The sequence below is a fragment of the Heteronotia binoei genome, chromosome 2 (assembly GCF_032191835.1).
Source record: "Heteronotia binoei isolate CCM8104 ecotype False Entrance Well chromosome 2, APGP_CSIRO_Hbin_v1, whole genome shotgun sequence".
NCBI lineage: Eukaryota > Metazoa > Chordata > Lepidosauria > Squamata > Gekkonidae > Heteronotia > Heteronotia binoei.
In genome coordinates, this window is record NC_083224.1 from 81,029,216 (window position 1) to 81,055,364 (window position 26,149).

Sequence of the window (26,149 nt, forward strand, 5' to 3'; positions counted from 1 at the left end):
TTCTTGTAGGCCATACCAATTCAAATTGCATATATTACACCCATGTTATTTGCCTCTTGACTGTACTTAACTAACTGTTCAATATATTGTTGTGTGAGTTGTCTTTGAAATGTTTTTTTAATTATCCAGGATATACCACATGAAAACTGTTGGGCAGGTAGGCCGTTTCCACGATGGGGCCAGGCGCATCAGGACCCACGGTGGAGCCAGGAGCAGCAGGACCCACGGTGGGGCCAGGGCCCCTCTGACCCTCAGTGGGGTCATCACAACCCACAATGGGACTATTTCAACCCAAGGTGGAGCCAAGACCACCAGGACTCTCAGTGCTATCCTCCTCCCCCACAGTGGGATCAGTACCATCTTGAACAGCCATCAAGGTAGGTGACTTCTGCATGTTGGCGCAAAGAGGTATGTAAGGACACTTAGCTCATCTCTGGTAAGCTTAAATCATCAGTTGGAGATTAGTTTCTAGGGATGGACATGAATTGGGAAAATGCAAGGACAATAGAAGCTCAGCAGAACAGAATCAAAGTCTCTGCAGTGAAAACTATAGGGAGGGGCTTTTTTGAAAGCCCAGCAGAACCAGTGCCACTGTGGCACTGCAAATCCAACAGGACCAAGGTCAAACCAGAGAATCTCTGCAGTAGAAGCTGAAGGGGGGCCTTTTTGCTTGCCCAGCAGATCCCAATTCCATTGTGGTTATGCCAGCTCAATCTCAATACAAGCAAGGAGGGCATTTTTGCAAACCCTCTTGAAAATGACATGATTAATTTGATGAACGGATTGAATCCAGTGGCACCTTTAAGACCTACAAAAATATATTCCTATGAGACTGAAGAAGTGTCTGAAGGTATTTGAAGAAGTGTGTGCACACAAAAACTCATACCTTGAATAAGATTTTGTTGGTCTTAAGGATGTCACTGGACGCAAAGTCTGTTTCAGACTAATACATCTGCCCATCTGAATCTCTGATTAGGTTGAAATTGACAACAGTGTTTCCATTCTTTGAAGTTTGGTAAACATTTTGTTTGAGCAGAGACAGTCTGTATGAAAATGTATTTATTCACAAACCCAGCGGAGAAGTTCCTGGAAAGTTTGTGCAGGTTGACCTGCCACAAACGTCAGTTCATGAACCACAAACAGGCCAAAATTTGTCATGAACTTTAGTCTGTGAGCCAGTTTGTGTCCATTCCTATTAGTTTCTTATCTGCCCTATAGCTTTTATATAGAGAGCCAATTTGGTGTAGTGGTTAAGTGTGTGGACTCTTATATGGGAGAACCGGGTTTGATTCCCCACTCCTCCACTTGCAGCTGCTGGAATGGCCTTGGGTTAGCCATAGCTCTGGCAGAGGTTGTCCTTTAAAGGGCAGCTGCTCTGAGAGCCCTCTCATCCCCACTCACCTCACAGGGTGTTTGTTGTGGGGGGAGAAGATATAGGAGATTGTAAGCCGCTCTGAGTCTCTGATTCAGAGAGAAGGACGGGATATAAATCTGCAATTCTTCTTTATCACATAGCAAGAATTCACTGTATTGATATGCCCATTATTTCAAAGATCAAAACAGCAAAGACTAGAGACAGATAAGTGTTGGAAGAGGTTTCAGGGAGGGTTCATTTCCCATTATGTATGTACACATTTCTTTTGTTCCCCTGTTCAGACAGATTTTGCAGCCTTAAAAAATACAAAAAACTTGCAAATCTATTTACTAGATGCAGAAGTGGAATGAATGTAGCATTTCTTTCAAGTCACTTTCAGTCCATTGGAAATACTATTGTCTGTTTCCCACCCTTCTGATCCCAAATACATTGCAGTAACTACTTCAGTTCTTCTGATGTGTAGCACAGAGGTTCTAATATGGGACCTTTCACTTTAAACTTGGAGCACTTGGTAATGATTATGTCTTGTTGGCCACTGTGAGGTGAGGAAGAAGGCATCATTTAGTTGGGTGAGTCTCCCAGGAGAGGAGAGTTCAGCAAATATTTCTTAGTTGAGTATGTTGGTTTACAATGCATGATTCATACATAGCAGTGGCTGAGGTCTAAGTTTAGTGCAGGGTTATGTTTAGGGTAGCAAAGGAAGCCTGGGCATCAGCTGTAGGAAAAATGGGAAAAGGGAAAATAGTTGGTACCGCATGAGAAATTATTAATACGGGGAGGGTGCTTTAGTATAGTGGCCCCCAACCTCTTTGGCAGCAGGGACCGGCTGGCCCGCCCACTGCAGCCCCAGGGCCGGCAAGGTGGGGGAACTGAATTTGGCCTCCCCTGTCCCCTGTGCTGTGCAGCCTCGCCATCCCTCTCTCCCCACCCACGGCACCTCCTTCTCCTTCCGTTTTTAGGATGTTAAGCTGGGGAAAGCGCCTTCCAGGCTCTTTAAAAGCTCACATGCACCCTGCCGATCAGCTGACAGTGGAGGGAAACCGTGGTAGTGAGCGATCCGCTGAAGAAGTGGCTCTGCCCTTGCCTCCGGAGGCAAGGGTAGCGCTGCTTTTTCAGTGGTCTCTCGTTGCTGCTGCTGCAGTGTGTGTGAGGGGGGGCAGAAAGGCTGCAGGGTGCTGCAAGGGAGCCGGGAAGCTGCCGGGCGCTGCAAGGGGGCAGCGAGGCTGGCGGTCCAGTTGCTGACAGGCCATGAACCGGTACTGGTCCAGGGCCCGGGGTTGGGGACCCCTGCTTTAGTAGGTGAGTTATGTGGAGTACAAGCTACATCTTGGGAACTGTAGTCAGTTCTGGTTTTGATAGGTTGCGCTTTCCTTTATTACTGAGAAAGAAGATGGCTTACATAGGAGACTCTGTTTTTGCTTGCAATTCTCCAGGGACTATGACTGTGGCTTTGACAATGGCAACTTTCAACACCGAGGCGGTGGTTCCTACAGGAGACGTTCACATGGCAGATTCTACGGAAAACGTTCTAGTAGCTCTTATAAAGGTCCTAAAAGCTGTTCCTTGAAAGGTTGTTTGTTGTGATACGAGAATGAAGTGATCTGTGTTTAAGCTAACATTACAGTATAAGTAAATTCTACAATATGTATTCCAGACAGAAACAGAAAAGTAAGATCTCATGATTCATTTGGGTTTCTTTATTTCAGGAGTAACTTTTGTGGGGGGAGGGAAATTTGTTTCAGCTATGAAAAACTTACTTTTCGTAGGAAATGTTGTTCTTCCTTGCTATAGATTAGTGAATTGTTTAACCCACCAGATCCATTAGATTAGATTAGAACATAAGTAGAGCCTTACTGGATCAGACCAGTGGTCCATCTAGTCCAGCATCCTGTCGCACACAGATGCCGTTTAGCTAGTTCCCTTTAGTTGCCATGGCTAGCAGCCACTGATAGACCTGTCCTTCATGAATCTGCCTACTCCTCTTTTAAAGCTCTTTGTGCTTGTGGCCATCACTACATCCTCTGGTAGTGAGTTCCATATCTTAATCACTCACTGCATAAAGCAGTATTTCCTTTTGCATATTTTGAATCTATTGCCCATCAACAATAGTATGTGTTATGTCCTTGTCCATGCCCTGAAACAATTAACAAAGCAATGTTGTCTCAAGCATCCTGAATCCCAGCTCACAAGAGGCTTTTTCTTCTCATTCTGTTCTTTATCTGCAGGCAAGAATAGTTCCTGTGGCTCATCACACGTCTTGGTAAAGATGCAGGTAAGAAATTAACCTATACTTTGTATAGTTTGTACTGGCTGGATTTGGTCAGCTGCCTCTTATAGTTGTGACAGAGATTAAGGATAGTCTGATATGGGGAAAAGTTGGGTGTAGGATTTCTCATGCATATGTGTCCAGGTTTTGTGTGACTGAAGTAGAAGTAATCGATATAGATCAGGGTTTCCCAAACTTTTCTTTCCCTTGGCCTGGTTATTGTTACACTTCTCTTTTGTGACCCACTAAAATTTGGGGGTGGAGCCAGGAGACTTTGGGGGTGGAGCTGGGAGACAGGAATTATGTCATTTCCTGTGGTGTCACTTCTGTGGCACACAACCAAAACTCCACCTTTTCCTGTGATGTCACTTCCAGAATGCCCACCAGCGGGTCCAGGGCACTAGAAGCCCTCCCACTGTTGCTTCCCCTCCTCCCAGCACCAAGAATACAGACAGAGCATCACTTGCAGGGAAAGAAAGAAAGAAAGGGGGGGCAAAGAAAAAAAGCCTTCCTCACCATCAGACGACCTCAGCCAGCAACAATTCTGCCCAGGGGTCGTTTGGTTAAAAAAAAAAAGCTACTGGAATGCCCACTCCCCACTCCTCCTGGCTAAAAAAACACACACACACCCTCCCCAAAAAAACATACTGCAAGGCACAGGAAAGCTCATATTTTGAAGAACACTTCATGGGTCTAAAGTGCCCGTGGATGCCAGCTTTTCTCTCAAACACTGGGAGGGGGGAGAAGGAAGGAGAGGCAGCCTGGCTTCTCTCTGCACAACACAGAAATGGGGGAAGGAAGGAAGCCAAGCAGAGCTCAGACTTTGCAGCCCGTATCAGTCTTCAAGGCTAGCTTTTCTGTGCACAACAGAGAGACGGGGGAAGGAAGAAAGCAGAGCAGAGATCATGCTTTGCAGGGGGCGGGGCTAGCTTTGCTGGGACGGGGCTAGCTTTGGCTTTTCTTGTGACCCGGTAGTGAGGTTTCTGTGGCCCGGTACCGGGTCACGACCCTGCAAATGGGAAACACTGATATAGATGATGACTTTGTATCCTACAGGCAGCTTACTATTGTGTCCTCTTATGGAATTTTTCTAGGATTGCCAGCTTTTTTTCAGCAGGGCTCCCATGCCTTAAAGAGGAAATTAGCAGGAACAGCTTTCCCATTCATTTCACTGCCATGCCAAGAAGAGCTTCATCTGCTAAATTTTTGCATATTAGATGGTTCCTAAAGGCGCAGAAACCCTATTTATTTATTTAATTTGTATCCCACCCTCCCCACCGGAGCAGGCTCAGGGCAGCTCACAACAACAAAATGAAAACAATCAATTTAAAAATTGCATAACATTAATACCACAATTTAAAATTCAGTAATTAAAACAATAATTAAAACAATCTGGTGCTGATACCATATGTAGTTGTTTCGCTTCTGATGGCTTCAGTATTCTTACATTTTCTCCCATTATGATGGTAAATCTAGATCAGTTAAAGGCTAACTGGAAGAGTGTGGTTTTACAGACCTATTTCAACAAGATTTGGGAACCCCTGACACACATACACACACCCTTTTGTTCTTCTGCTGCAGCAGAGTGGAAAAGAAAATGATTCTGACGTGAAGAAAGATGAATCAGCAATATCCAAGGAGACAAAACAAGTCTTAGAAGATTCTGTAGCTTCAGTGAAAAACACTGATCCACTCCAGGTAATTATGAGAGAATGCTTTGCTGCTTGCCATCCTGTGGTTCTTGTGGAAGGTGGTGTACCCTCAGTCCTAGTTTTTAAGTTATTACAGATCTGACGAACTATAGAAGGATGTGATGCTTGAGAGAGGAAGCAAGAACTATACCTGCACAAGGATTTTTTTTTTGCTCCTACATGAACAGCAAAAAGCCCCCACAGTAAGTAGAAGCAGCTAGATGACATTGTGTCCAGGGTAAGCACAACTCATCTGGGTTCCATTTCCCCTCTGTAAGTGAAATAAAATTAGGCCAAAGGAGAGACAGTGGGATGGGTGCAGGTGGAGGTACTTTCGGGTGTCCTTTTTAAAACAATGAGGCGCAGAGAGAGGCTGCAGCTACTGTTCTCTGGCTTCTCTTGTGTATGTAAATGCTCGCATCCTGCCCCCTTCAGCAAATGAGAGGAGGGAACTGAAAAAGATGGGGGAAGATGGTTGGGCGGTAAAAGGGATAGGAAGAAAATCCTGACAAAGATCTGGCAATGTTTCTCCTAATATCCAGCTGGTACCTTTCTGTCCTTAATTTAAACCCATTATTGCAAGTCCTTTCCTCTGCTGCCAACGGGAATAGCTCCCTACCCTTCTGTAAGTGACAGCCCTTCAACTACTTAAAAAGAGTAATCATGTCCCCTCATCAACCTCCTCTCCAGACTGAACATTCCCAAATCCCTCAGCCTTTCCTCATAGGGCTTGATCTCCAGGCCCTGATCATCCTTGTTGCTCTCCTCTGCACCTGCTGCATTCTGTCCACATCCTTCATGAAGTGAGGTCTCCAGAACTGCACAATACTCCTGCTGCAGCCTGACCAGTACAGTTGCGTGCTCAAACGTGTTCTTTTTGTTATCTTCATCACACCATTTCTCATGATGTTGTTTCATTCAGGCCACCAGGCCTTGCAATTCTTTGTTGCAGTGTTTGCATTTTGCACACATGCCTGCCTTACCCATAGGTAGAGGAACTTTATTAAAATATTTCCAGACTGGGTCTCTTTTGCAGCCTGCTGCCATTATAGGTTTTCTCTTCCAGGGAAAGAATAATATGATAAACCTCTGGCTATACACACAAAGATCCAAAGACTTGTGGAGTATTCTGCTCGCTTTCATTTTTACTGCTTGCTCCTCCATCCTCACACTTAGCTTCTTGTGCACATCTGTTCCACTCCCAATAATCTTGCGTTCATTGAATTTTTTGAAACATAGGACTTAAGAGGTAAGGGGTTGATTCTATGTACTTAAATTTGCAAAGGAAATAGTTACAGATAAGAGGGACAAGTTACGTAGGTGGTTATAGGAGTATGGAAGTAGTAAGGTATTATGTAAGTGAATAAGATAAATTGGTTTAATTTGTAATGTAATAATGAAGGTGAATGTATTTAATAGTGAATAGAGATAGTGGAATCTGAATGTATATATATCAGTGAAAACCTTCGAACTCTGTTTCAATAATGGTATTCTTTTTTTTTTGTTTGGTAATGGGTTTGTGCACAATATATAATTTTAATAAACTATAAATAAGAATTTAAAAAAAGATTTGCAAAGGAACAATGGGACTAAGGTCTTTTTCTAAACTCTGTTTATTTTATAAATTTAAAAATGTTATTTTATAACTTTTTTGCTGTGAAGAAGCAGTATGTGAGCTCTGCAGAAAAAAAGTCAAAGTTTTGAGAGCTGCAAAACCAAGCATCTGTGAAAATATCTTCTAGACAGAAAAATCGCTCAAAATAAACTTACAGAAACCTCTGAAAGAGCATGACATTGTAAATGGATTAATGGAATTAATTTACTGAAAAAATTAAGCATTGCTTGAATATACAACCTTATGCTACATAATTAAAAACTTATTTCATAATGAATAACCTTTTGACTATAATGTATCTTAAACAGAAAACTATCTTTATATGAAAGCATTTTATTTTAAAAATCCAATTTAAATTTAAAAATTCATTTATTTATTTATTTTTACAAAATAATTTATTTTTATCCTCCTTTTCCACGTGGCACATGCATTTTAATACCCCCACTTCTCTTAATTTCTAATAACTAGATTTCTCAGTGTGGCAAAACCATATTCAGTGCTAATTAATATTTGTTAAGGCTGTCTAGGGTGTCACGGGCTGGGGCCAGGCCAGGCGAAGTCCAGGGTCAGTCCAAGGTCTGTAGCTGGGTAGCAAGGAGGGTCCAAAGCGCCAAAACCGAATCACCGTCCAGGTATCACAGGTCAGAGGTTCAGAAGCCAAAGTCAGGGGGTCCAGAAGTCAATGCCAGAGTCAGGGGGTCCAGAAGCTGAAGTCAGAAGCCAAAGTGGATGCTAGAACGTCAGGTAAGTGACTAGTTGCTTCCACAAAGCCTCCTCCCAAAGCCCACAGCTATATAGCCCTCTGCTGTCTGTGGCCCATTTGGGCTAATTGCTGACTCAGAGGGCAGCCAGGATCCTGCTGAGATTCAAGCACCCTCACTCCTAAAAGGGCCAGAATCCTTTCAAAACTCAGGGCTCAGGGAGCGTCTTGCTCGTGAGCGTGCCACCCTCCTCCGATCCCTGAGGTCCTGACGAAGGCGGTCACGCACACGAGCCACCCGAGAGGGCGAGGCAGGGGGGCTTGGATCTTCTCCAGCAGGAGGCAGGGGCACTGGTGCAGGTGGCAGGGGCACAGTTTCTTCTGCAGGCTCGGCTTCTTCTGCAGGGCCCCCAGCACCCATGACATAGGGTGGATTAGAGCCAGTAAAGCAAATCTTCCTGCCTTGTTCTGGTGGGCTTCACTTATTCTCACCTTTTCCTTATCTGCTCTTGTGTAATGTACAGTTTCTATAACATGGAATGTACTTAAGCTATAATGTCTCAAGGTGGGAGTTGCAGTAGGAAAAATTCAGAAACAAATGTCATATGATTACTTTTATTAGGACCAACCAGAATATCACAAAATAGTGTGTGTACTTTTTTCCTCTCCAGAACTTTTAAAAAGAACAAAGGGGTCATGTGAGATGGGAAAAAATGTTTGGCGACAATGTTAAGGCATATTTTCTATATCACATGCAGAGAAAGTTGATGAGATTTGTGGGAGCTGGTTTCAGATTTAATTTTGGATTTGGGAAGACAAATTAGGAAAAATGGCCATGTGCTTTCGAGAATATAAAAGCCCATGCAGAAGAAAAATGTGTTAGTCCTTACACCCACAAAGATCAGGCAATACTCTCAGCTGCATAACTTCCATTGTTCCTTAAGATACGCAACGACTTTTCAGTCTGTCTTTCCAGAGCCGCAGTGGCTGTAGAAGTGCATTTAGCAGAGACAGCAGAGACATGCTCATTTAATCTCTCACTGTTTTGTAATTCCTCCTTCATTTACATTTACATCTTTAGGTCAATCAGAAGGCCAGCAAAGCTATCATCTCTCCTTCACAGTTTAGTTTTCGTTTGCCTCCTGACTCCTTAACATGCCCAGCGAAGACAAAAGACACTGAGCTGGTATGATGTATTATGTCTCTACTTATTCATAGCTAAGAGCTTTGGTGAAATGTGATCTGGGTGGCTTGTTGACCTCACATTTGCAGTGTACAACCTATGGGACCTACATATGTTCCAGTATTTCTAGTAATGGCTGAAATAGATGACTCAAGACATTGGTTTGCAAATGCTGCTAGTGCCTGGAGTTGAGACTCTGAGACAGTGGTGAGACAGTATCTGTAGGCAGCTTACACAAAACACTGTATAATTGATGGAAACTAAGAGTTTGCAGAAGATATAGATGATCTAGTATGAGTGTACCATCTGCAAATACCACTGCTAATGTGAGTAGACCATTTATACCGTTGATGTTTTTGTACAAGTCAGCTTCTAAAGTTAGTAAGGTTCTAAATACTCCACTCATCAACAGAGGTCTCAATAGGCTCTGGCTTCAAAACAGAACTTGGAGGATTTTTCACTGTTTCTTTCTTTCCACATTCTGAGAATTTGTACTATTTCTGTCAGAGAAAGACAGTCACAGGAGACAGCAAAAGCAGAATCTCAAAAAAGTTACTGCCTCCAAGCACATTTTAAAATACTTCCTGAGGATGGGCATGCTCAATTCAAGCCTAAAAGTAACGTTTTCCATTCCTGACAGATTTTCTGCTTACTTTCTCAGGATCTGGTTTACAGGTTGCTTCAAACCAGTTCTTTTTAGTATACTCACGACTGTGTTATCTCTTCAACACAGCACATTCCTTTTTCGCCTACTTGGCTTCTTCATCCAGCCCTAATGGAGTCTTCAGGTCAATCAGAAAAAATTACAATCACCATGCAAACCATGTACATTAAATTTCTAGGGGCATAATGTCCTCAATCTGATGGATTGAGGACATTATGTCCTCCAAATTTAATATTTGCAATGTTCAAGGGATAGATGGAAGTTCCAGAAGTTGTGAAAGGACAACTGTAGCTAACTGTAGATTTGTTGTCAGTGTAAGTGTCATTGCATTTCAGTTGGATTTGATGACTCTGTTGAATTATAACCTATCATATGATTTGTGACAAAGACTGCTGGAAATAGCTGGTGAACATGCCTACCATAAATTGTATGAAAAATTGAACTGATTAATTTTGAAAAGTAGAGTTTACATTATATGAGTTTGCACCTTATGGATTTATTATATTATGAATCATGATTACAAATTATTAATTTGTACATAGTTTGCATGGCGGTTGTAGTTTTTCTCCCTGATTGATTTGTGTACTTTACATTGTCCCCCCCTCCTTTTCTCTTTTTGACTAATGGAGACTTCAGCAGACTTAACATGCCAGAAGTCAGGCTAACTCAATTTTTCTTCCACAGCCCCCCATATTTTATTCACACTCTATTTGATACATTTTATTCCATTATTCATCAGTCTTTTCCTTTGCTTTCAACATGAGCAAAACCATTGTTAGCTTTTTCTTTGTTCATTTAGTTTTTTTCACTGCATATTTACATCAGTATAGAAACAAGTTAATCAAAATTTATAAGAAAGGATACACAAGACTGGCAGATTTTGTTTCAGATGGTCAAGGCAGAATTGGAGATGAAAATAAAACAAAAAAAATTCCTGGTTAAATTATTATCAGATTAGACGTTTGTTAGAGACCCTAGGAATAATCAGTGGCCTATGCCACTGACTTCCTTTGAAATACTCTTATAGCATCAAGATAAACAACATAATGGACTTTTATCTAAACTGTATAAATTATTGTTTGACCTGCAAAACAAGACCTCATCATGGGCTATGAAAGCTTGGGTGAAGTATTGTGAAGAGTAGATTATCTGTAGAGGACTGGGAAGGTACTTAGAAAGCACCAAGTTTTAACTCCAAAATACCTACAATTAAATTTAATGCATTATATATAGATCAGGGGTGGCCAAACTTGCTTAACATAAGAGCCACAAAGAATAAACATCAGATCTTTGAGAGCTGCAAGATATGAATGTCAGATGTTTGAGAGCCACAAGATGGAAGGAAGGAAGGTGGAAAGAAAGCAAATAGTTTGTTATTTATTTATTCTTCGTATTTATATCCCGCCCTCCCCGCCAAAGCAGGCACAGGACGCTAACAACAATCAAACACCAACAATAAAAACAGTAAGCAAAACAGTTCAATTAATAATCAATTACCGGTTAAACAATTAAAACAATTTAAAACAGTTTAAAATAATTAAAACAATTTTCGGTGCTAGAGTTGGTACAATACATTTAGCGATGTTGGGTATCTACTTATACTGTAGTTTGGCTAAAGGCCAGTCGAAATAGAGTTGTTTTGCAGGCCTTGCGGAGCTGGGCAAGGTCCCTCAGGGCCCTTACATCTTCTGGGAGTTGGTTTCACCAGTGGGGGGCAGCGATTGAGAAGGCTCTTTCTCTGGTAGCCTTCAGTCTCGCCTCCCTCAGCCCAAGGAGTGACAGTAAATTCTGTGATCCAGATCTAAGTACCCTCTGGGGAACATGTGGGGAGAGACAGTCCCTAATGTAGACAGGTCCTCGGCCATATAGGGCTTTAAAGGTAATAACCAGCACCTTGTAGCGAATCCGGAATACTATTGGCAGCCAGTGCAGTTGCCGCAGCCCTGACTGTATGTGCTCCTGAATAGAAGAAGATATTGGATTTATATCCCGCCCTCCACTCCAAAGAGTCTCAGAGTGGCTCACAATCTCCTTTACCTTCCTCCCCCACAACAGACACCCTGTGAGGTGGGTGGGGCTGGAGAGGGCTCTCACAGCAGCTGCCCTTTCAAGGACAACCTCTGCCAGAGCTATGGCTGACCCAAAGCCATGCTAGCAAGTGCAAATGGAGGAGTGGAGAATCAAACCCGGTTCTCCCAGATAAGAGTCAGCACACTTAACCACTACACCAAACTGGCTCTCCAGTATAGAGAGACCCAATAACAGTCTGGCTGCCGGATTCTGCACCAGCTGCAGTTTCCGAATCCGGGACATGGGCAGCCCCATGTAGAGGGCATTGCAGTAGTCTAGTCTCGAGGTGACCGTTGCATCACAGTTGCTAAGTCGCTGTGCTCCAGAAAGGGGACCAACTGTCGTTTCCACCTAAGGTGGAAAAAGGCGGATTTCGCAGTGGCATCTATCTGGGCCTCCATAGCCAATGTGGGCTCCAGTAGCACCCCCAAGCTTCTGACTTTGGGTGCCAATATCAGTGGTGCCCCATCGAAAGCTGGTAGAGGGATTTCCCTTCCCAGATCACCACAACTCAAACAAAGAACCTCTGTCTTCATCAGATTCAGATTCAGATGACTCAGCCTGAGCCACCCTGCCATGGCTTGCAGCGCCAGGACTAGATTTTCTGGGGCAGAGGCTGGCCATCCATCAGCAGATAGAGCTGGGAGTCATCAGCGTACTGATGGCAACCCAGCCCAAATCTCCGGACAATCTGGGCAAGGGGGCACATATAGATATTAAACAACATCGGGGAGAGCACCACCCCCTGAGGCACCCCACAATTAAGCGGATGTCTCTGGGACGATTGTTTCCCGATAGCCACCCTTTGTCCCTGACCAAGGAGAAAAGAGGAGAGCCATTGCAAGGCCAGTCCCTGAATCCCCGCGTCAGCGAGGCAGTGGACCAGCAACTGATGGTCGACCGTGTCGAATGCCGCTGACAGGTCCAACAACATCAGCAGTACCAACCTGCCTCAATCCAGATGCCGCTGGAGATCATCTACTAGGGCGACCAGCACTGTCTCCGTCCCATGGCCTAGGCGAAAGCCGGACTGGTGTGGGTCTAGGATGGAATTCTCTGCAACTGCAGCGCTACTGCCCTCTCAATGTTTGGGCAGAGGGAGAGGTGGAAAGAAAGTAACTTTAAATGCATTATCCAAGCTGCCAGCTAATGGGGTGGTGGGGGTTCCAAGAGCCACACAGTGTGTGTGAAAGAGCCATATGTGGCTCCCAAGCCACAGTTTGGCAACCCCTGATATAGATGGTATTTTACTCCTGTGAGACTTTCTTGATTCTATAAAGGGGGAAAAATTTTAGAAGGGCTGTGGACAAGTAGGTAATTATATACACAGTTTTTGGAGCTGCCTGGTAATTACATTTTTTTAGAATGAGGTGCTTTTACAAATAGAAATAATAGTTGGAATACAAATTAGTAGAAACCCAGAAACTATTCTTCTTGAACTAAACCAAATGAAAAGTTAAATAAAACAAAATGTCATAACATTATTATCAATTGCTAAGATCGAAATTGCATGTAAGTGGAGACAGAACAAAGGGCCTAGCCTGGAGGAATGGTATAACACTATTTGAAATAATTTTGTTTTGAGTAAATTAGATCTTTTTTCAGGGTTACAAAATTTAGATATAAAAAAAATTTTCAAACGGTCTGGTTTCTGATAGTTCAGTTTCTTCAAGAGAGAGAAATTCTGTTATCTAATCTTTTTTTCCCAGGAGCTCATATATTTTTTAAAAAATAAAATTGTCTTTAGATGATGATAGATTAAAAAGTTAATAGCTTAGAATTATGAATGGGAAAAGAATGGTGTACTGAATTATAGGAAAAGAAATTTTGTATAGGGTTTTAGATTGGTTGTAATTCTGTTCCATATTATTTTTTGTGATAATAATGTTTGAAATAAATTTAATTTTTAAAAATAAGAATTTATACAGCAACTTGGGACAAACTTTTAATTTCTTTTTGCAAACTTTGCAAAGCATCTAAGTGACATTGCTAAGACTTTCCATGGTTGTTTATATATCAACTATACTAGCCTTTAATTCTGAAACTCCTAGCCTTGGCAGTAATACATGCAGAGTTAATGGAACACAGTGTTTCTACCTTGGTGCATATTCCTTTTTAGGCAGGTAGGCAGATTCTGGGCCTGATAATGGTGGTGGTAAACAACATCATGCTAGGTAACACCAGGGTCCAAATACTTTATAGTGCAAGTTCCAATCCAGTCATAAGGTAATATTTTGAAGGCCCATCTTCCACATAGCCAGGAGCCATTATTTTAGGGTATACTTTTGCAGTACCATTATGGCAATAGGAGGCAAAACTGGAGGTGGCATTATAACTGGAGTTAAAACACTTTAAAGACACAAAAATAAAATAAGACAGGATATTACCCAAAACAATTTGACAACAATAAATAAATATTATTTATGAAGAACAGCCCTGAGTCTTGCATAACAGTTACGTTCCCACTATCACTACGGTATTTTCCACGCAAGACTTCCCAATTTTCTCCTGAATAATAATTTAAGAAGTAGGTGCAATAGGGCTGCCTCCCTACTAGATAACCTTGGGAGGTATGATTGCTGTGGCCATTTTCCACCTGTTGACAGTGAATAGATGAGAATTGGTGAGTACCTTGTTTTGCATGTGAAGTTATGCTCTGCTGTGGGTCTTGACCAATTCAGATAGAAAGGCTGATAGCTAACAGTGGGTAGCCCTTCAGCCACTTGTGCAAGGATCTTTTGCATACATCCAGAGTCAGCTTTTGTCAGTTTGGCTAATAAGGTTTTAATTGATCTTTAAAAATGAATTTCAAGTCCAAACAAGGCCAACATACATACTAATAACTGATACTTGCCACATTTTGTTTCTAGAAAAGAAGCCCACGTGTGCAGTGAAATCATGGGAAAGCCATGAGAAGATAACCTGAATGCTAATTATTAGTTAAGGCCAGCTAGTGTGAATTAGAATCTTGTTCTAGTGGGCTTCACTTATACTCACCTTTTCTTTACCTGCTCTTATACAATGTAGAATTTATTTAATGTGCAGTGTTGAAGCTATAACCTCTCAGGGAGGGATTTGGGAGGGGTTGCAGTAGAAAAAGTTCAGAAATAGGTCACATAACTTTTATTAGGACTAACAGGAAAGGAAAGATTCCCTGTGCAAGCACCAGTCATTTCCGACTCTGGGGCGATGTTGCTTTCACAATGTTTTCACGGCAGACTTTTTACACGGGTGGTTTGGCATTGCCTTCCCCAGTCATCTATGCTTTCTCCCCAGCAAACTGGGTACTCATTTTACCAACCTCAAAAGGATGGAAGGCTGAGTCAACCTCAAGCCGGCTATCTGAAAACCCAGCTACCACCGGGGATTGAACTCAGGTCATGAGCAGAGCTTAGGACTGCAGTACTACAGCTTTACCACTCTGCCCCATGGGGCTTGTACTAGGACTAACAAGAACATCATAAAATGCTTTTTTCTTTTCCAGAACAAACTGTCTGTCAGTGCTGCCAATAAAGTACCTTCCAATAAGCTTCAGAGTGAAAATATTGGTAGCTCCAACCATAAGTCCCTTGTTTAATGTGCAGTTTGCCCCTGTAAAAACTGAAGTATGAAACAACTATTAATTCTTCTCAGAGACACCTTCACTGTGTTAACACTTTAATGTGAGATATGGTTACTGATATATAGTATGGTCTGTCAAAAGTGTGGTTCAGTATGAATAAGTATGGTACTGAAAGCTACTTGATTGGATGCATCCAGCCATTTCTGCTCATCTGAGAGGAGAGGCCCTGTACAGCACTGATACCACCCATGGACATATTTTTCACTACAAGTGCATGGACAGTGATGTATTGAGGGAAGGAGGATGCCTTGCAGTTCCCTAGTGCAGTTTATACTGCTTATTGATGGAGGGGAATCCCAGAATACTATCCAGGAAGCATGATCTCACTCTGACTGCCTTGATGTGTCATTCTCCCACTGCCTGGTCTATTTTGCATACACACACACACACACTGATAATACAGGAATAGGTATTACTCACAGTTTCCAGAACATAGCATTTATATTGACCACTTCTTATGAATTCATCTCTCTGGATTCCTGGAAGATTCCTTCCAAATTCTCATCACTTTCTGAGAGATTTAAAATGTGGATGTGTGTAAAAGGCATCAATTCTTTTAAGTGGCAACTTTTAATATTCATCCATGGTGAAGCCTGAAAACTACTCTTCATTTGCTATCTTTGTTGAGTGAGGGTACTGATAGTCATCTGTAAAAAATCCAGTTTCTTTCCTTAAAAGACCTAAAAACTTACCTTCAAAAATCCCTGTAGATCAAGCTGGGTACTGGTTCCAAAACTGAAGACAGTCACCAAGTAGCATGCTGCATTCAAGCAGTAACCTCAGAACTACCTGCAGCTCTGGAGAATCTTGAACTTAAAAAGGAAGATGAGGAGACTGAGCTGGTATGTACTGAAATATCCTCTCATTTTGTCTAGAAGGTGATGCACTGGTGTTGTGGTTAGTAGTGAGATTTGCTGTCATTTCATTCATACACCATCAGATACTGTTTTCCCCAATCATACCTTATGGAAGGCAGTGCTTAGTTCCCAAAGTGAAAGATGCTAGGGTTGAAGTTCACCTAGATACTTAATTGCTTGATCTAGGAGCCCTGCTGCCTTGATCTTAGATGAGTAAATGGCCAGAGACTGTTTTGCCCAAGGCAGGGGTCCTTTAAGGGATTTGGATGGTCAGATAAACTTACAGAGGCAAGTTATTTGTAATGTGAATGTGATTCTTATATCCCTCTTAGTCCCTGGGTGCTTCTTACAGTAGTTCCATATCATCTCCTAGTCTCTGGTGAAGACCACTTTTTACTTCTTCCTCTTATTTCTTCACACTTTTAAATCTGCTAAGGCCACTATCCCAGGACTAATGATTCTTAACATTAGGAAGTCTGCCTTACAGTGATTTTCTTCCTTCCTACATGGTCGGAGACAGAGGGTGAAAGAGTCTCCTCATGGTGCAAGACTTTAAAAGTTACCACCAGAATGAATCTGGTACTCCACTGGTAGTCAACTGGTAGTCCAGAGGGTGAACTTGGTGAGAGAGTCTCCCTGCAGTTTCCTATTGAATTTGGAGTTCCACAGGGGGTGATTCTCTCTTCAGTGTTATTTGATATCTAAATGCACCCTTTCGCCCAATTGGTCCAGGGGTTTGGGCTGGGTTGCCATCAGTATACAGATGACACCGAGCTCTAGGTGGGTGAGTGCCCACTCTGTACCCAAACTGAATTGTATACATTGGTTTTTCTAATGCCATTTGTTACTTATTCTTCTTTCTTTTTTAGATGGGCCTCTGACCGCATTAAACTTTATTTGACTTGAGTGCCCAGTCTCCGCCCCAGAGTCATTGCCCAGGGCTTCGGAGGCTGTGGCTGGATGGCAGCTGCAGAGCTGGTTGAAGCTTAATCCAGCTAAGATGGAGGTCCTGTACCTGAGTTGGGGCGGAGTTGGATTGGGAATCAGGCTACCCACCCTGGATGGTGCAGTGCTTGCACCTACACAGAGGGTGAGAAGCCTGGGGGTGGTCCTGGATACCTTGCTCCTTATGGAGGCCCAGGTTGCTGGGGTGGCCAAATCTGCCTTTTATCATCTTTGGCATGTTAAACAATTGGCCCCTACCTCTCCCCTCTCGCTCTATGCGGACTTGTCCTTGTGAATGATCCAGAAACTCCAGCAGGTGCAGAATGCAGTGGTGCACCTGTTGATGGCATTGCCTGTGCAGACCCACATTCATAGAATCATAGAGTTGGAAGGGACCTCTAGGGTCATCTAGTCCAACCCCCTGCACAATGCAGGACACACACAAACACCTCCCCCTAAATTCACAGGATCTTCATTGCTGTCAGATGGTCATCTAGCCTCTGTTTAAAAATCTCCAAGGAAGGAGAGTCCACCACCTCCTGAGGAAGCCTGTTCCACTGAGGAATCGCTCTAACGGTCAGGAAGTTCTTCCTAATGTTGAGTTGGAAACTCTTTGGTTTTGGTCCTACCTTCCGGGGCCACAGAAAACAATTCCACACCATCCTCTATATGACAGCCCTTCAAGTACTTGAAGATGGTGATCATATCACCTCTCAGCCGCCTCCTCTCCAGGCTAAACATGCCCAGCTCCTTCAACCTTTCTTCATAGGACTTGGTCTCCAGACCCCTCACCATCATTCCAGCTTGTCTATACCCTTCTTAAAATGTGGTGCCCAAAACTGAACACAATACTCCAGGTGAGGTCTTACCAGAGCAGAGTAAAGCGATACCATCACTTCACGTGATCTGGACACTATACATCTGTTGATACAGCTCAAAACTGCATTTGCCTTTCTAGCCACCACATCACACTGTTGACTCATGTTCAGCGTATTATCCACTAAGACCCCTAGATCCTTTTCGCACATACTACTGCTAAGACAAGTCTCCCCCATCCTATAACCATGCATTGGATTTTTCCTACCTAAATGCAGAACTTTACATTTATCCTACCTAAATGCAGAACTTTACATGGTGGAACCAGCTGCCAGAGGAGGTGCGGGCTCTGCGGAACCTTAATCAGTTCTGTAGGGCTTGCAAAACCGTCCTCTTCCAGCTGGCTTTTTAAGGTGGAACCATTACATCAACATAAAAACTATGTCTATACGCACATCAAGACTGAAGCACCATATTATGTTATATTGTGGTTTTAAAATTATTAACTTAAATGTTGTTTTATATGTAATTATATTTTAACTGCTACCGCTTTGAATTTTATTGTTGAATCATTGTACGAAGCACTATATCTTGTAAGCTGCCCTGAGCCTGCTTCGGCGGGGAGGGCGGGGTATAAATTAAAATTTATTATTATTATTATTATTATTATCCCTGTTAAAATTCAATGTATTGGTTTTAGCCCAGTTTTCCAGCCTGTCAAGGTCATCCTGTATCCTGTTTCTGTCTTCTTCTGTGTTTGCAACCCCTCCCAATTTCAGATCATCTGCAAATTTAATAAGCATTCCTTCTATTCCTTCATCCAAATCATTGATAAAGATGTTGAACAAAACTGGTCCCAGGACAGATCCTTGAGGCACCCCACTTGTCACTCCTCTCCAAGAGGATGAGGAACCATTCACAAGCACTCTTTGGGTGCAATCTGTCAACCAGTTACAGATACACCTAACGGTAACAGGATCCAAACCCCATTTTACCAACTTGTCAACAAGGATAGTATGTGGAACCTTATCAAAAGCCTTACTGAAATCAAGATAAACGATGTCTACAGCATTCCCCTGATCCAGCAAGGTAGTCACTTTCTCAAAAAAGAGATCAGATTAGTCTGACATGACTTGTTCTTCAGAAACCCATGCTGGCTCTTAGTAATTACATCCATTCTTTCTAAATGTTCCAGGACCGACTTTGATGATTTGTTCTAAAACTTTTCCAGATATAGACGTGAAGCTGATGGGTCAGTAGTTACCCGGATCCTCTTTTTTCCCCTTCTTGAAGATGAGGACAACATTCGCCCACCTCCAGTCTTCCAGCACCTCTTCTGTTCTCTAAGAATTCTCAAAAATAACAGCCAGAGGCTCAGAAATTGCATCCGCAACCTCTTTTAGAACCCTTGGATGCAATTCATCTAGCCCTGAGGACTTAGTTTCATTTAGAGAAACTAGGTGTTTATGTACTATCCCATGCTGATCCTAGGTTGGAACTTCATACCCTCCTTATATGTTCTGTTTTTGCCATGTTGAGCGCCGTTTCCCTCAGAAGAGAAGACTGAGGAAAAGTAGGAATTCACCTGGTGCTCCACCAACTGCACTGACTACCAGTTGAGTACCAGATCCATTCTGGTGGTAACCTTTAAAGCCTTGCACAGTCTGGGACTAACACACCTGAGGGACTGCCTCTCCATGGAACAAGATCTTCTAGTTGCCCCAGCCCAAAAGGCATCCACCTAGCCTTGACCAGGGCCAGGGCTTTTTCAGCCTTGGCCCCAATCTGATGGAACATGCTCCCGATAGAAATCAGGGCCCTGTAGGATTTATTGCCATTCCACAGGGCCAGTAAAATGGAGCTGTTCTGCCAGGCTTTTGGTTGAGGCAACTAGGTGTCCAGATAGATCCTAGCCCCTCCTCCCTGGATACTGCCAATACTTCTGATATTATTGAAGTACTATCCATTATGGTATGTAGCTCAGTTTATGCAGTGGAGAACAGTTGAGTCCAGCTGGAAATCTTGTGTTTTTAATGTAATTTATATTGTTTTACTGAACTTGTTATTTATGCTGATTTTATGTGTCTATTTTTATGGTGTGATCTACCCTGAGTCCGCTTGCAGGGAGGGCAGAATATAAATGTGAATAATAAATACATGAATATCTGGCAGTTTGCTAGGCCATGCTGGCTTGAGGGTAATGCCTCCATCTGTAGCTACTTATAGCTATGGAATTTAGTTGCTAATGTGCTGTAAGCTGTAATAAGGGTCAGCACACCATACCAAATCCTCCAGGGGGTGGGGTAGTTCTTCTGTGTTGGAACTACAGTGTGTGCAGCTGCTTTAAATAGTGATTTAGGGGGTGTGCTCAGGTTACTCTTTATTGATACTACTTGTGTTCTTGACAGTGCAAATAGGTTTGGAGTTAATGTTTAGGAAGCCTTTGTTTAGATGAAAACTGCATTTTTCAAAGGTAGCCAAATGAAAGGCAACAAACTGTGGAGACAAACTGTGCAATACACAAGCTACCTTGCAGTATACAAGCCACCATACTATCAGATAGTTTTATGTGAGCATCTCTGCTTTAGAGCCCTGAACATACTTGTAGAAAACACTGACTTCTATATAAGAGATCAGAGAGTGGCTAGAGCTGCACAACTTCTCATTACCTTCACTAAAAATCTTTGTAGGACAAACTGAAAGGCGCCCAGGCCAGTCAGGCTACCTCTCTTTCCTCCGCTAAAGCACCAATGGAAGGACAAGCACCATCTAACACTGCAGGGGGTTGTCATCCTGTGGTAAAGAAAGAGCCTATGCCGGTATGAACAGTCTATTTTCTTGCTTTGCCATAGGGTACATTGAAGAGCTGGCTAGAAAGTAATTGGTGTCTTATTCATTCTTTTTATCTAGTATTTGGTTGTGGCTGTAGAGTTGTTTGGGAGAACGCTAACATAAGAAGAGCCATTCTGAATCAGACCAATAACCCATCTAGTCTAGCATCCTGTCTCACACAGTGGCCAGCCAGTTCCTCTGGAAAGTCAACAACAGGGCATAGATGCCAGGGCCTTCCTCTGATGTTGTGTCCTGGCTCTGGGGTTCAGAGGATTAGTGCCTCTGAATGTGGAAAGGAAAGGTCCCATGTGCAAGCACCAGTCGTTTCCGACTCTGGGGTGATGTTGCTTTCACAGCATTTTCACAGCAGACTCTTTACGGGGTGGTTTGCCATTGCCTTCCCCAGTCACCTACACTTTCCCCCCAGCAAGCTGGGTACTCATTTTACCCACCTCGGAAGGATGGAAGGCTGAGTCAACCTTGGGCTGGCTACCTGAATCCAGCTTCTGCTGGAATTGAACCCGGGTCATGAGCAGAGAGTTCAGACCACAGTACTGCAGTACTGCTGCTTTACCACTCTGCGCCATGGGGCTGCTCTCTGAATGTGGAGGTTCCCCTTCATCATCATGGCTAGTAGCCTAGCCACTGAAAGATATCCACCATGAATTTATCTAATGCCCTTTTAAAGCTGTTTACTCCTGTGATCATCACTATATCGTCTGACAGTGAATTCCACATTTAATCCCTCTCTGTGTAAAGTAGTATTTCATTTTGTCCGTCCTGAACCCCACTGCCTATCAGCTTCATTGGATGCCCTTGAGCTCTAGTATTTTCGAAGAGAGAGAAGAATTTCTCTGTCAACTCTCCCCACCCCAAACATAATTTTATAAATCTCTATCATGTCCCCAGTTAGTAGTATCTTTTCTAAACAAAAAGTCTCAGACTCTTAAACCTTTCCTTATAGAGAAGGTGCTCTAACCCCCTAATCACCTTGGTTGCCCTCCTTTGTACTTTTTCCAGTTCTGCAATGTCCTTTTGGAGATATGGTGACCAGTACTATACACAGTATGCCAAATGAGGCTGTAAAGGGGCATTGCAATATTGGCTGTTTTATTCTCAATCTCTTTCCTGATAATCCCTAACACAGAGTTTGCCTTTTTCACTGCTGCAGCACATTGTGTTGACACTTTCATTGAGCTATTCACTGTGAACCCAAGATCTTTTCCCCTCTCAGTCTCAGCAAGTCCAGCGAGTCAAGACCACATTAGTCTATACTTGAAGTTGGGACTTTTTGTCTCAGTGTGCATCACCTTACACTTACCAACATTGAACTTAATTTGCCACATAGTTACCCACTCACTCAGTTTGTGGAAGTCCTCTTGGAAATCTTCACAGTCAACCTCAGTTTTCATCATCCTGAATAATTTTGTCATCTGAAAACTTGGCCACTACAATACTAACCCCCTAGTTCCAGATAAGTTATGAATAAATTAAATAGTATGGGTCCCAATAGTGATCCTTGTGGGACCCCACCGCTTTCTTACCTCCATTATGAAAACTGTCCATTGATTCCTACTCTTGCTTCCTGTAATTTAACCAGTTTTTAATCCATAAGAGAACCCATTCTCTTATTTCATGACTGCTAAATTTACTCAGGAGTCTTTGGTGAGGTACCTCATCAAAAGCCTTTTGTAAGAACAGGCATGTAATATCTTCCACACCATTGTTGACTACATGCTTGTTCACTTTCTCCCAAGCTACTCCCAGTCTTGCTAACATTTCTATGGATATTTTCATTGGATAAATAGTCTTTGGGGTTTTTTTTAATTTTTAAAGCATTTTTGGTATATATTTCTTGCAAATATATAGACTTTCTCATGATCTTGTGTAGTCCAAAACATGGATGAGCAGTGGATTTTATGTGCTCCACAAGCTTTTGTTTGAATTTTGAGCAATTTCTTATAAGCGGAGTGTATTTTAGTTCTTGAAAAATCTTGCTTAAGTGCCCTGCATAAAGCTTAGTTGTGCTAGATTCCTTTCTACAGTGGAACAGTATCATTTCTCATCCTATCAGGCCACTGAAGCCCACCATAGCCCGGTTGCCTCTCTTGCGTCTGCTGAAGTACCTACTGGAAAACAAGCACCTACTGAGATTATGGAAGATTCTTGTCCTGTGGTAAAGGAAAAGCCGGTATGAACAGCCTTTCAACTAAGATTTTTTGCTTTACCAGACTAGCACATTGCCAGTATGCAAATCGTATTGCCCTTGTTCTCTGATATGAAAGTTTTATATCTTTGTGTTTATTTGTGGCTGTGGAGTTATTTAGTAGAGGGTTCACTGCTGCTGACATTTCTGTATTTTCATGGGATTATGGATTCTCTGCCTTTTGGTTTCTCAGTTTTCTAACACTGATAACTGCTGCAAATATATAGGCCTTGCCAGGGTTTGGCATAATGGAGATGTGCAATGGGAGATGAATGTTGTGTTCCACATGCTCTTGTTTGAATTTTGAAAAGTTTTTCTTTTTTAAAAAAAAATTAAAAAAGGATACTGAAGCCCATTCCTATCAGGCTGCCACTCTTGCATCTGATGAAACACCTACAGGAAAGCAAGTACCATCTAAAGTTGCAGAAAGTGTTCATCCCATGGTAAAAGAAGAGCCTGTGCTGGTATGAACAACCTGTTTTTGTTCTTTTCCTGGAAAAGCACATTGGTGAAGTAATTGATATTTCCATTGTTCTATTCAGTGTGAGGTATTTTTCTCCACATTAGCTCTCTCTATAGAGTTGTTTTGGGTGAATCTATTGACAGTTTTTTCTAGTAATTCTGTGACTACTTTCATTCTTTACCTTTGGCTTTTCACTGCTTTTGGAACTGATATCCCCCCCCCCTTTTTTTAAATGTGTGTATGTATGCGTGCACCTGGAAGTCATGGTGACCTCTGATGACTGACCACTATTTGGGCATGGAGGATATTTGGAGAGGTGGATGAATAAAGTCTGCCTCCAACTCTGGTATTCCAAGGAGGTCTCCCATCTGAGTACTTGCCAAAGTTGACCCTGTTTAGCTTCCAAGATCTGACAAGATGAGGCTTGTCTGGGGCTATCCAGTTCAGGGCCACTATTGATATTTTCTTTGTGCAAATATAAAGTCCTTTTTATAGTCTGGAGTACTTCAAAAGGGTATTGAGCTTTGTTTTTTGATGATCAGTGGGTGTTCAAACAATCTCTTATTTGTTGTTGAATGCTTTCACGGCCAGAGTTCATTATTTGTTGTAGATTTTCTGGGCTGTATGGCTGTGGTCTTGGCATTGCGAGACCTGACATTTCGCCAGCAACTGTGACTGGCATCCTCAGGTATAACCCAGAAAACTGGAGTTCTCTCTGGGTCAAAGTGAGAAGAAGATGGTAGGCAGGTAATTTATATCTACTCGGGAAGGTGGGGTAGGGCTGAGTCATTATCTTGTAGGAGCTTCCCAGGCTGTGACATGCTAATGGAGGAACTTTCCTGAGGAGGTTCTTTCGTATACGGATTGGCTATCGAAATTCTAATCTTATCTGTAGTGCTGTTGTAAGACGTAGAGAATTTTGTGTTTTTCATGACTGGAAACCATGCCCTATTCATTTTTAAACTCTCTTCTTTCCTGTTGAAATTGTGTTTATGTTTATGGATTTCAGTGGCTTCTCTGTGTAATCTAATATGGTAATTGGATGTGTTGTCATGCATTACAGTATCACAGTATAAGATACTGTGTCCTGTTTGAGTTAGGCGATGTTCAGCCATTGCCAATTTTTCAGGTTGGCCAAGTCTGCATTGTCTTTCATGTTCTTTTATTCTTCTCCGGATGCTACATTGTGTGGTCCCGATGTAAACTTGTCCACAACTGCAGGGTATGCGATATACTTCTGCAGAAACGAGGGGGTCTATTCTCTCTTTTGCTGATCATAGCATCTGTTGTATTCAGGTCCCACAATGCCAAGATTATGGCCATATGGCCTGGAAAATCTACAACTAATCTCTTTTTTCTTGAATCTTGAAAAGTTCACTTAAAAAACATTTTTCTAGCACTTGAAATCATTGAGATATGCTTAAGAATAAGATGACAATTATCGGAAAGTTATGCACAAAGTATTTGAGGAACTAGAAAAAGCATGTTTGTACACAGAAGTTTTTTCTTATACTACACTATTTTGCACCAGAGGGCTAACTAGGACTACTGAAAGCCCATTCAATAGGTCATAAGCAAATATTTTCATTGGAACTGTGTTTCACTCTCTGTGTGTTGGTAAAGCATCACTTGTTTCACAAAGGGATTTTTAAATAAGGATCTGAAAAGGAGAGAAGACCCAGTCATTCCTTGGTGGCTTCACTATGCACACAATATTAATTAATCAGTAGAAGTGAATTCAAAGAAACATTTTTAAACATATCCACTACAAACAGGGATGCCAAGCCCTGTTTGATGCTGTAGAGACCAGGAGACATTGTACATAGTGGTTTTGGGGTGATGTTCTTGATGCTGTTGCTTGCTTCTCTGAATTTCTTGTTGCTGGAGCCAGGGGTCATTTTGTAGAAAAGAGGAGCCGGAGTTCATTAGCACAACTCAGTTGCATAACACATTTGTCACACACCCCTGACATCACCGGTGTACTAAATTATATCAGTTTAGCATCTACCTTAAAATGTGTCTTGAATTACAATTGTCATAATAAAACCTTACTCCCATCATACTTTTTGGTGGAGAAAAATATTAGAAAGCTTGTCAAATCTTAGAGTTCAGCAAAATTATCACAGGGGATTTGAACGGAGCCCAGAAGCAAGAATTTTTTGGGGGGTGGGGTGGGGTAAGAAAGAGCACAATAAAATTTAGAGGTTCCAGAGCTCCGCTCCTGCCCCAAATAAGGCCTGGCTGGAGCTCAGCTTTATAGGTCACCGCGTTCTCATTTCTCACTGTCAATTCTTGGTTTTCAAGTTGATCTCATAGTCAACTGTCCCCTGGATGATGCCCCATATACTGCTGACTTGTTCATAAATACTATGCAAAAGTCCTTGGCTGCATACTTGTGGTTTTGCGGAGGTCCATGCTTTAGTTGGTTTTTACCAGAGTTTTTCAGCTGTTCCTAAATCTCTTATCAGCCCACTCTTTAGCATTTATTCTTTTCCAACACATTTCTCAGTCACACTGTGGTCACATTGACCTCAAATTGCACTGGCATTGATTTATGTCATGACACTTGTATCTCCACATGATCATTATGTCAACAGCAGGACTGTGAAGTTGGATGCTGTGACAGTAAAACCATCTTCTCTTAGGGGGTGGTTTACCAACTAAGGGGACTTAACAAGTTATCTCTGAGTAGGAGTAATCTTATCTATGCCCCAGTTACAGGTTAGAAAATCCATGTAATATATTTTATTAGGGGCAACGAAAATGACAAAATGTTTTGAAAGATTTTAACCACAACAGAACCCTTTATCAGTCCAGAATTTACATTTTAAAAAAAGAGAGAAA

At 42.3% G+C, this 26,149-nt stretch overlaps 1 protein-coding gene across 1 annotated transcript in view; it reads left to right on the plus strand.

Moving 5' to 3' along the window:
- Positions 1-23,314, plus strand: part of LOC132567317 (uncharacterized) — a 63,590-nt gene extending 40,276 nt beyond the window's left edge. Inside the window, exons 3-11 of the mRNA XM_060232999.1 lie at positions 130-377; positions 2,809-2,921; positions 3,601-3,647; positions 5,223-5,339; positions 8,729-8,833; positions 15,897-16,028; positions 20,495-20,623; positions 22,711-22,827; positions 23,184-23,314. Of these exons, the coding sequence (XP_060088982.1) occupies positions 130-377; positions 2,809-2,921; positions 3,601-3,647; positions 5,223-5,339; positions 8,729-8,833; positions 15,897-16,028; positions 20,495-20,623; positions 22,711-22,827; positions 23,184-23,312 (1,137 nt within the window). The 3' untranslated portion in view covers positions 23,313-23,314. The remainder of the gene's footprint in view (positions 1-129; positions 378-2,808; positions 2,922-3,600; positions 3,648-5,222; positions 5,340-8,728; positions 8,834-15,896; positions 16,029-20,494; positions 20,624-22,710; positions 22,828-23,183) is intronic.
- Positions 23,315-26,149: the final 2,835 nt, after the last annotated feature.